This window comes from Pristiophorus japonicus, chromosome 3, assembly GCF_044704955.1.
Source record: "Pristiophorus japonicus isolate sPriJap1 chromosome 3, sPriJap1.hap1, whole genome shotgun sequence".
Lineage (NCBI taxonomy): Eukaryota > Metazoa > Chordata > Chondrichthyes > Pristiophoridae > Pristiophorus > Pristiophorus japonicus.
In genome coordinates, this window is record NC_091979.1 from 235,263,185 (window position 1) to 235,275,322 (window position 12,138).

Consider the following 12,138-nt stretch of genomic DNA (forward strand, 5'->3'; position numbering starts at 1 on the left):
TATAACACCTGTAACATAGTAAAACGTCCCAAGGCACTTCACAGGAGCAATTACCGAATAAAATGTGACACCGATCCACAGAGGGAGAAATCAGGACAGGTGAATGAAAACTTGGTCAAAGACGTCAGTTTTACGGAGCCTCATAAAGGAGGAGAGAGAGGCGGGGAAGTTTAGGGAGGGAATTCCAGAGCCTAAGGCCCAGGCAGCTGAAGGCACGGCGACCAATGGTGGAGCGATTAAAATTGTGGATGGGCAAGAATTGGAGGAGTGCAGAGACCTCGGAAGGTTTGTAGGGGCTGGAGGAGGTTACAGAGGTTGAACATAAGGAGCAGAACCTGGCCTCTCGAGCCTGCTCCACCATTCAATAAGATCATGGCTGATCTGATCATGGACCCAGCTCCACTTCCCTGCCCACTCCCCATAACCCTTCACTCCCTTATACACTCAAAAATCTTTCTCCACCTTAAATATATCGAATAAACTAGGGAGGGGGGTGGGGGGTTGTGGGGCTGGAAGAGGTTACAAGAGATAATCAGTGTAAACAATCGAAGCCCAAGAAAACTCCGAACCCTCTGCGGTAAATCATTCTTTAATGATGAAGAATTAAAATTTCAACTCATTACATCATCCTTCATTTACAGCACAGCCTGTTTAAGAAGCTGGAATGGGGAGAAGCTTTTCCATTTTTAACGTGACTAACTGTTTATGACATAAGAATCCAGTAAAAGACACAAACAATAAATGCAGAGCAGGTTATCGGTGAGGATTACAATTTTTTTTTAAACGCTCAAAAAAATTGCAATTAAAAAAAAACAAATTAGTCTCATGCCGCACCTGAAAATCCGGTTGCAATGTTGAGAGACCGGCGTCTCACCACACCCCGCCCCCCGAACTAGCGCAATCGGGGAAGACTCGTAAGGTGGGGGTGGGGTGGCGGGTTTGTGGATGGAGACTCGATCCGTGGGGGGCGAACGGTTTTACGGACGGGGGAGATTCAGGAGCTTTGCAGTTGATGTTCCCGTCAGCCTGTGGCAGCTGGGTCATTGAATATATTCAAGGCGGAGATAGACAGATTTCTGAGCAATAAGTGAGTCGAGGGTTATGGGGAGCGGGCAGGGAAGTGGAGCTGAGCCCGCGATCAGATCAGCCATGGTCTTATTAAATGGTGGAGCAGGCTCGAATGGCCGACTCCTGCTCCTATTATGTTCTTAATTTCCTTTTGGGTGCGCAGACTCTTTAAGACACCGTGCATTTTTCCTGTTGAAAAGCCGAGTGGGGGCCCACAGAGCGCCATACGTCCGCGCAGCTGAACGAGAAACCTCACACTCGCGTCCAGAATCGCTCCCGCCGCGTAAACCACGCCCGCCAGGGTGCGAATGCAGAGTGGCCTGATTGATTTTTTTTTGTCTCTTCCCCACCCCCTCCCCAATCCCCACGGACCGTTTGCAGAGGCGGAGTGCGGCGGGGTGCCGGTGCGGGACTATTACCAGCTGCAGAGGGGCTACACTATCTGCCAGAGCGCCCGGCGGGTTTCGTGGGTGGAGTGCCAGGGCTCGTGCCGGGGCCAGGGCTGCTGCGTGGCGCTGAGGGTCAAGCGGCGGAGATTCGCCTTCGAATGCAGTGACGGCACCAGCTTCAGCGAGGAGGTGGAGAAGAGCGTCAAGTGCGGCTGCACCCGGTGCCTGTAGGTCCCACCCCCACCGCACCGACCCCAGACAGAGTATATTATATATATTAAAATTAAAACACACACACACACATATACATACATACACACACACATTGCCAACCAGCAGAATCAACGGTGAATTATTTGTACGATAAGACTTGTTTGGAACAGCCACAAAAAATGGCCAGATCTGGCGAGACCTCCACGGACGCAATTGAACATTTAGAAGAGGGGAAAAAAAAACATTATTTCGTTTCATCACCAGAACCAGAACATCGCAACTGAAATCCTAGACCATCTGGGCGAGGTAGCGAATGTTGGGAGACTAGGGGAGGAATCGCAGTACAACACTGTCTGAACTCTTGTCTTACTTTCATTCTCGTGGAGTGCTTTCTCCGATGGTCAATGTAAAGGGGAGAGGGAGAAGTCGCGGGGTAAATCACAGCAGAAAAAACCTATCCAAATGACCACTGCTCTTCCTCGGTGAATGTCATAAAGGAATGAAAGCCGCTTTTATGTTGCAGAATCCCTCAAGTAGGAGGCTCAGTGACACATCCCCTCCCTCACATTTGATGGGACAGTGTAGAGGGAGCTTCATTCTATATCTAACCCATGCTGTACCTGCCCTGGGAGTGTTTGATGGGACAGTGTAGAGGGAGCTTTACTCTGTATCTAACCATGCTGTACCCAACACCGGATACCCAAGAGTTCCGCTCGCCAGCCACTATTAATATTCCTCACCTCAATGAGCCAAAAAATTCACAAGTGAAAAGTCACAGACAAGAAGGTGGGTCAAAGTTACGACAGGTCTCGGAGGGAGTCGATGAACTGCTCGAGAATTGTCCTCGCACCTCACACCGTACCCCCGCCTGTCCTGTGTCACGGCCAGACTACGCGCTCATCCTCAATATTAATATAACGCGCAGTGTCTGCAGCACCGTGAGCAGCGGTGGGCTGATGGTTTGCTATCAAGGAGAGCAACTTGCAGAATCCTTGTGCGACGGAAGCAAATATAAAATTCACAAGTCACGTGACTGAACGAATGGTATTACGAGTTTTTTTTTAAAAAGTGAGATGCTTGGCTGCCCAGTTTTGTTGTATGGTTATAATATAAAATAATAAAATATTATTTAAAAAGTCAGAGCACGCTGACATTACAATTAACAACTTGTATTTATATAGCGCCTATAACATAGTGAAATGTCACAGGAGTGTTATGCAATAGAAATTTGATACTGAGCCATGTAAGTAGAAATTAGCGCAGGTGACCAAGTTTAGTCAGAGGTAGGTTTTAAGGAACGTCCTGAAGGAGGAAAGAGGGAGAGGTTTAGGGAGGGAGTTCCAGAGCTTGGAGCCCAGACAACAGAAGGCATGGTCACCAGTGGTTGACTGATTACAATCAGGGATGCTCAAGAGGGCAGAATTAGTGGAGCGCAGACATCCCGGGGAGGAGGGGGGATTGTGGAGCTGGAAGAGATTATAGATGATAGGGAGGGGCAAGGCCATGGAGGGATTTGTAAACAAGGATGAGAATTTTGAAATTGAGGCGTTGCTTAACTGGAAGCCAATGTAGGTCAGCGAGCACAGGGGGTGATGGGTGAGCGGGACTTGGTGCAAGTTAGGATACAAGCAGCTGAGTTTTGGATGACCTCTAGTTTACGTAGGGTCGAATGTGGGAGGCCAGCCAGGGGTGCGCTGGAATATTTAAGTCTAGAAGTAACAAAGGCATGGATTAGGACTTCAGCAGTAGATGAGCTGAGGCAAGGGGCGGAGACAGGTGATATTACGGAAGTGGAAATAGGCAGTCTTAGTTATGCTGTGCATATGTGGTCTGAAGCTCACTTCAGGGTCAAATATGTCACTAAGGTTGCAAATTGGTTCAGCCACAGACAGGAGTTGGGGAGAGGGTTCTTGGTGAAGAACATAAATAAAAAGTTCGATGGCTAAAGTGGGCGTTCCAGGTTGATCATCATCCCGGGTTGAATTGGAGGCCTGCAAGTGACCTGAGCACTCCAGCCTGGGACCTGCTTCCTGCTCCCACCGAGATTTACTTTTCTGGAGAAACTGTGTTTGACTGCTCTCTCCTTCTTCATCCCTCACTTATCCTGTTAGGCGGACATCGGCAAAGAACTGGGAGGTCAACCAGAATCTGTGGAACCCGTCCCCCAGTGGTAGTCAAGCGCTTCAGAAATTAGGTTGCCAACCCAGTTCATTAAACGGGGTATAGACACAAGGTGGAATCAGAGAGGATATTTCCACTCATAGGGGGAAACTAAAACTAGGGGGACATAGTCTTAGAATAAGGGGACCGCCCATTTAAAACTGAGATGAGGAGAAATTTCTTCTCTGAGGGCTGTAAATCTAAGGAATTCTCTGCCCGAGAGCTGTGGAGGCTGGGTCATTGAATATATTTAAGATGGAGATAAGACAGGATTTTGAGCGATAAGGCAATAAAGGGTTATGAGGAGCGGGCAGGGAAGTGGAGCTGAGCCCATGATCAGATCAGCCACGATCGTATTGAATGGCAGAGCAGGCTTGAGGGGCCAAATGGCCGACTCCTGCTCCTATTTTTTGTTATGTTTAATATATTCAGAGACTCAGCTTCCCCAGCCCTCTGGGGCAGAGAATTCCAAAGATTTATTCTTCCTCATCTCCGTCTTAAAAGGCCGACCCCTTATCCTGAGACTGTGCCCCCTGATTCTAGACTCTCCAGCCAGGGGAAACAACTTCTCAGCATCTACCCTGCCAATCCCCCTCAGAATCTTATATGTTTCAATGAGATCACCTCTCATCCTTCTAAACTCCAGAGAGTATAAGCTTCTATCATTCCAGCTCTCCCGAATTGGCCTGGAGTCTGCAGGAATTGAAAGCTAACCTCCAGTGAGCAAAACCCAGAAGAGAAATAATTGGGGCAATAAAAAATGATGTTTTTAAAAAATAATTCTTTGAACACATTAGTTATAAAAATATGAGATGGGAATTTGACTGACAGCGTGCACGTTGGCGGCCGCGTCTCCTACATTACAACAGTGGCTGCACTTCAAAAAGTACTTCATTGGCTGTAAAGCGCTTTTTAGGATGACCTGAGGCCGTGAAAGGCGCTGTATAAATGCAAGTCTTTCTTTAACCTGGGACCTCAGCTCCATGTCTGCCAACTGCGCCAATGAGGGGCAGCTTCAGTATTCCTCCCGAGCGACCTGGCCTATATGTGCTAAATATACTCCGCAAGAAAGACACAGGAGAGGGGAAATATCCAAGTAATGTTTTAATAAGATTTAATAAAATATACACATTAGGAATGCTCAGAATAAGCACAGCATGACTGCGACTGGTGCTGGAGTAATGGAGACACACAAACGGGAATTTAAAAAACGCAGTCAAAAAATACTATGTTCAACCCTGGGAGATATTGGAAAATCAAAATGCAAGACTTGGTTTACACATCAAATTAGGATCGATTCCCTCATTACCCCAACAATCAGCAACAGGTGATCTAGTTGTGGATGAGGAGGCTACGGTCGAAGAAAACAGGTTACATAAAATTCCAATACACTAATAAAACAGCGAGGAAGAGAGAGAGATAGGGAGCCAGAGGAGGCAAGAGGTAGAGAGGGAAAGAGAGAGAGCCAGAGAGAGGGAGCCGGAGAGATGGAGGGAGAGAGAAAGCAAGAGGCAGAGAGGGAGCCAGAGAAAGGGAAAGAGATGGAGCCAGAGAGAGGGAGGGCGAGGAAGCGCGAGAAAGGGAGGCAGAGAGAGGAGGCAAGAGACAGGGAACGAGAGAGGGAGGGAGAGAGGAGGTGATGAGAGGGAACCAGAGAGGGAGGGAGAGAGAGGAGACGAGAGAGTGAGCCAGAGAGGGAGGGGGAGAGAGGAGACGAGAGAAAGTGAGCCAGAGAGGGAGGGAGAGAGAGTGAGCCAGAGCGAGGGGGTGAGAGAGAGGGAGCCAGAGAGGGAGAGGAGGCAAGAGGGAGAAAGAGGGATATAGAGGGAGGGAAGATACACTAAATAAAGAACCAATTTGCCATTGTGAAGATAAAGCTATGAATTGCAGTTATATATGTAACACAAGATAATATAATCCACAGATTTTATAAATAAAGTTTTAAACTTTTATTTTTCTTTGAATTCTAATGGTGAGGTACGGACCATGCAGACGACGATTTGTGCTGTGGGGATTTGTATAACAAATACTGAAAGATGATTTGGTACGAGTCATGCGATGGAAGTGTTGTGCTGTGTCTGTACAGAGCGTGCACAAGTCGTGCGCGGACCGCTCCTGCTGATTGGATCGCTGGTCCTGCTACATCACGCCATTGGACAATGCCCGCTAGATAGGTCTACGCTCGCCGCAATCAACCCTCGCCACTGCGTCGAGGGCATTCGGTTACATTCCTGATAAATTAACTTCCTCCCTCCCAACCCCACCGGCAAAGGGGTGACTGGTGGCAGGAGTAAGTGGGGACTCCGGGGGAGAGGGTAAGCAGGGTGACCGGGGGGAGGGGTTAAGTGGGGACACCGGTGCCAACCAATACCAAACATGAGTATTTGCAACTCAATCTCAAGAATTCGGCCGTGGTGAAATTCAAGTAAATTCAAGCCTTTGGTTGCTGGAACAGCCCAGAAAGCCGAAGTTAAAACCATCAACCATATATCATTTTAAAAACAAAATCACCGTTGGCCCAATAATATAAAAGGCCCGAGCACACCTCGTCACAATATACTGCCAATATAAAATCGCATTTCTTAAATGTATTTTTATATATCACGCACACCTATGTACACATTCACACACTGTCCACTTAGCCTGACCCTTCACAGAGCAGGGCTGTGAAAGGACATCAGTTCACTGTTGGGACCCACATTGAATGGTTGCCGCAGAGGCCTGCCAGAAAAGGCTTGGCTCAGAGGCTGAAGACCCGGCACTGGCTCCAGCGGGTGAACTGGCCAGGGGATCAGGAAACACACACCCCTTGTTGCTCCAATTGTCTGCCGCCTCATTGCCACAACAGCCCAATAAATATTTACCAAGTTGATAACGAAGGATTGGTTATTGGGACTGATCAATCAATGCCTTTATAAAGTCTCTCCATGCCCCCCCACCCCCACCCCAATAACAGCAGACTCGAAATGTACTCTTCAAATATCCTCTTATGGAGTGCTCTTCCCTGCGTTGCTGAAATTTCTGTTAACTTTTAATGTAAAACCTTAAATGTTTAGCATAAATAACATTATTCACAGAAGAACGATCAGCTTGCTTTGAATTTAAAAAAAGATTATTTTGAAAACCTGCAATAAAATACCAAGCTTTCTTCAGAACGAGTATCGATATGCGCCAGGGGAGCGTGATTTTACTTACACTTCACATCTATCTTTACCCGAGAAGTTTAATTTGAAAAGCTTCTGGCTAACATTGTACATTAACAGAAGCACCACATTTAGTGAGAGAGATACTTTTCGAATTATCGTCGCTGGGTCAAAATCCGGGAACTCCCTCCCTAACAGCACTGTGGGAGCACCTTCACCACACGGACTGCAGTGGTTCAAGGCGGCGGCTCACCACCATCTTCTCAAGGGCAATTCGGGATAAGCAATAAATGCCAGCCTTGCCAGCGACGCCCACATCTCATGAATGAATAAAATAAAATCCAATGATTGGGGAAAATCATTTTCAAAACATGCATTAATACATCTTGGAAGAACTGGTTACTTTATGGGATGTCTAGATGGTGTAAATTCCCATTCACTTGCTTTACTAAATAAGCCAAATCCTTTATATAAATCGGGACAGGATTCCCGGAAATGTTTAGAAATACAATCTCTATTCTGTCCATTTTCTAACTTGCCTATGATAAACAGAAGGGGATCTACTCATTTCCCCACCGTCAGGGACCCTGGCTTTACAGGACTGAATAAGTGAAATTTTGCTTTTATTGCACGAGTTTCCAAGACCTTTATCTGCAAGTGTTTCTGTGATATCGGAAAACCTGTAACCCTCCTTGTGGTGCTTATGCCCTCTGTTCTGCCCTGGTTTTGCAGCCCTTCTGTTACGGCCTTGCTCTGTACGGTTTTGCATTTATGTTCGCAATGCAGATGGATGAAACAGTGCCACTGCCAACAGGTTTCCAAGACCACCGTAGCTCAGTGGGCAGCACACTCACCTCTTGAGTCAGAAGGTTGTGGGTTCAAGTCCCATTCAAGAGACTTGAGCACTTAAATCTAGTGCTGCACTATCGGAGATGCTGTCTTTCGGATGAGACGATAAACCGAGGCCCAGTCTTCCCTCTCAGGTGGATGTAAAAGATCCCACGGCACTATTTCGAAGAAAGAGTTATCCGCGGTGTCCTGGACAATATTTATCCCTCAATCAACATAACAAAAAACGGATGATCTGGTCATTATCACATTGCTGTTTGTGGGAGCTTGCTGCGCGCAAATTGGGAGCTGCATTTCCCACATTACAACAGTGACTATACTTCAAAAGTACTTCATTAGCTGTAAAGCGCTTTGGGACGTCCGGTTGTTGTGAAAGATGCTATAGAAATGCAAAAAGAATGTGAGGTGATCTTATCGAAACATATAAGATAATGAGGGGGCTCGACAAGGTGGATGCAGAGAGGATATTTCCACTCATAGGGGAAACTAAAACTAGGAGACATAGTCTCAGAATAAGGGGCCACCCATTTAAAACTGAGATGAGGAGGAATTTCTTCTCTCAGGGTTGTAAATCTATGGAATTCTCTGTCCCAGAGAGCTGTGGAGGCTGGGTCATTGAATATATTTAAAGCGGAGATGACAGATTTTTGAGCGATAAGGGAATAAAGGGTTATGGAGAGCGGGCAGGGAAGTGGAATCGAGTCCATGATCGGATCAGCCATGATCTTATTAAATGGCGGAGCAGGCTCGAGGGGTCAAATGGCCAACTCCTGCTATTTCTTATGTTCTTATGATATGCAAGTCTTTCTCTTACATTTTTGTCTCATATTTCTATTCTGATACTTGCTGAACTCAAAATCTGCGTTCAATTGATAATAGGCTGTGAAATTAAGGTCCAGAACAAATCTTTCTGTACAGAAGTATAGCATTTTATTCAACACCCTCCACCCAAACCCCATCTCTTAGCTTCTCCCCAATTCTTTGAAGGCACGAGACATTGTGATGAGCATGGTTGAACAGGTACTTTGCAGCCTTCTGTAGTGGCTAATGTTGTGCACAGTTCTGGTCACCATATTACACAAAGGATATAGAGACACTAGAGAAGGTACAAAAAAAATTATAAGGATGATACTAGAACTAAGAAAAGACTGAACAGGCTGAGGCTTTTTTCTCTAGAAAAAAGACAGAGGGGTGACCCGATAGAAGTCTTTTAAATTAATAAAGGGGTTCAATAGGGTAGACGTAGAGATGTATCCACTTGTGGGTGAGACCAGAACGAGGTGTCATAATAAATATAAGATAGTCACTAATAAATGAAATCAAGAATTCAGAGGAAACTTCTTTACCCAGAGAGTGATGAGAATGTGGAACTTGCAACCAGGAGTGGTTGAGGTGAATAGTATAGATGCATTTAAGGAGAGACTAGATAAGCACAAGTGGGAGAAAGGAATAGAAGGATATGCTGATAGGATGAGATGAAGAGGGGTGGGAGGAGGCTGGTGTGGAGCATAAACACCGGCACGGACCCGTTGGGCCGAATGGCCTGTTTCTGTGCTGTACATTCTCTGCAATGTTCAGGTGTGAGACTGAGTGTGGGCAGGCAGATCCAGCTATGGAGGGGATTGCCCGTGAGCCTGTTTCTGTCATCGCCCGATATCTACACACATCGCTGACCGCTGGTCAGGAATGGAGGAACTGGCCGAGTTCCCCACCCCCCACCCCGTGTCGAAGGGTGCCGAGGCCAATTGCTGCACTTCCCCCACTCACATTGACCCTAGAATCTTCCTGGACTCTGTGGATCAGTATTGCATGGCCGAATATATATTAGCCACTGGAGTAGACCCATTTGAGCAGTGAAAGGGGGGGCGGGGGACAGGAAGTCAGCTGGCTAACATAAAAAGCTTGGTGTTACCACAGAGAAACAGGAGTCGGCCATTCGGCCTCTCGAGCCCACTCCACCATCTGTACCTCAACTCCAACCACCCGCCTTGGTTCCTTATCCCTTGACACCCTTGCCCCAATAAAACAGCCTGGCTTCACATAATAGCAGTTTAAGTTACTAAGCGAAAATGCTGACCCCAGCTTACTACGCTTTGCAAAAAGCTATCGATTGCCCGAGGGGCAGCTGTTGCTTAAGACAAGTGAACTGCCACTTAACAAGGACTACACTGAATACAACAACTTGCTTTTATATAGCGCCTGGAATAAAATAAAGACTTGCCTTTATATAGCGCCTTTCATGACCACCGGACATCTCAAAGCACTTTACAGCCAATTAAGTACTTTTGAAGTGTAGCCACTGTTGTAATGTAGTGAAACGTCTCAAGGAGCTTCACAGGAGCATTATCAAACAAAATTTGATTAAATATGGCAACGTTTCCTCGTTATTTCCCTTTCTTGCTCTTTGACTTCTTGCTCTTTGTTGCTGACTTTGATCCTTCAGTCGACAATTCGCAGTAACGTTCATCGACGAGTATATTTCTCGCGCAGTTATTGATTATCAAACAAAATTTGACACTGAACTACATTGGGGCAGGTGACCAAAAGCTTGGCCAAAGATATAGGTTTTAAGGAGCGTCTTAAAAGAGAGGGAGAGAGATGGAGCGGGTTAGGGAGGGAATTCCAGAGCTTGGGGCCCAGACAGCTGAAGGCACGGCTGCCAATGGTGGTGCGATTAAAATCGGGGATGCTCATGAGGCCCGAATTGGAGGAGCGCAGAAATCTTGGGGGGGGGGTGGGGGGGGGGGGGGTGTTATGGGGCTGGAGGTTACAAGGATAGGGAGAGGCGAGGGGGCCAGGGAGGGATTTGAAAACGAGGATGAGAATTTTAAAATTGCGACGTTGCTCAACCATCACAGAAAGAAAAGAATCATCAAACAGTTCGATAAACTTTGTGCGTGATTTCAGAAAGTTCTCGCATGCGGCAAGCCATTTCATAACCTGCGGATTTCCTGCCGACACACACACTATTCCCGCTGTGTTGTGGGGCTTCTTGCCGACCCGTTCCTTCGCAAACCCCTCCCCCGCCCCCCCCAACCAAAACACCAATTGCCAAATGTACATTTGAAGTGGCTGCCAACACGCAAGCAAATTATCTAGCGGGAAATGAAACGACTCCTCAGAAACCCCCGAGATAGCGACATAACTGTGCAACTCACTGCATTGGAGATGCTAAACTAACTCGCGCGTGACAGAAGTTAAAGGGTTGGAAATTCGGTCGTGCCTTAGTTGGGGTGATTTCCCAGGCAGAGCGGTAAATTTTGCGCCGGCAAATGGTTTGCGTCTGCCGCCGCAAAATTCATCAGCTGGGCCCGGAGTGTGGGGTGGGGCGCCAAGGGAGGCGTTGCACACCTCTTTTAGGGCGCTAGGCTGGCTGAGCAAGAGAAAATCCCGAGCTAAAGAGCCAGCCTGCAAGCACCATAACAGAGACCTGGGGGTTAAAAAAAACCTGGAAAAAACACAAAAAATATTCCCAATACGTAACTCACACTATCACAACATAAATCGCAAAAAAAAACCTGAAGAAAACAATCACACTTACCTGAGGTCAACATTACTTACCTCACTGCGGCCGCTATAGCTCGGACTGCCCGCTTTCACAGGCGTTCCCAGCAGGGGGGCGCTACGGGTCGGTTGGCAACACCGGCTTGTCTCTCCCAAGCGGTAATGCTCCGCGCCCCATCGATACCGGCACCGAATGTCCCAGTGGGGCGCTGGGAGCTGGCCGCCCAGGCGCAAGTGCTTTCCGCCACCATTGCTGCCCCTCCGGAGCCCTAAGAGGGGTGGCAGAGGAGCGAATTTCCACCCCAAAGTCTTTCTATAAGTTGCAGCAACTACTCAACATTTTATGTAGGCGGGCGGGATACAGAGACCATCCGCAAATCCTGCACCCACATCAGCATCACAGCTCTTTGTTCAGGAAGCAGTTTATGCCTGTGCTCAGGAGACAGAGACCCATTGCTTCCATATATACAATACTTTCTGATAAAAAAGAATAAATTATATGTACATTTATACATTTTTAAAAATACCAGGGAGTGCATTTCACACAACTCAACAACTCTGCCTCAACACAATCCCAGCATTCAGAAAAGCTAAGCACCCCAACATTCTAACAGTTTCTAACAATTTCTGAGCTTAAAACTTTTCGACTGGAGCTGATCATTTTGACACCACCCATCAACTTCCCCATCGCAAATAAGGCTTTTGCTGCGTAACTTATTTTCTTGAGTCACAGCACAGAACGGGTTAGAACTCTGCAGGAGAGATTGCACAGATATTAAGTTTTAGAAAGAATAAAACTCTTGGTACAGGGC

The 12,138-nt window shown here is 47.0% G+C and overlaps 2 protein-coding genes across 2 annotated transcripts in view; one reads left to right on the forward strand and one right to left on the reverse strand.

Annotated features, from left to right (window-relative positions):
* The window catches only part of LOC139260184 (slit homolog 1 protein-like), a 369,573-nt gene extending 366,809 nt beyond the window's left edge, over nt 1–2,764 (forward strand). The window contains exon 37 of the mRNA XM_070876446.1: nt 1,450–2,764. Within this exon, the coding sequence (XP_070732547.1) occupies nt 1,450–1,688 (239 nt within the window). The 3' untranslated portion in view covers nt 1,689–2,764. The remainder of the gene's footprint in view (nt 1–1,449) is intronic.
* LOC139260176 (uncharacterized) overlaps nt 1–12,138 on the reverse strand; it is a 412,192-nt gene that overhangs the window by 292,440 nt on the left and 107,614 nt on the right. The gene's annotated exons all lie outside the window — the stretch shown is intronic.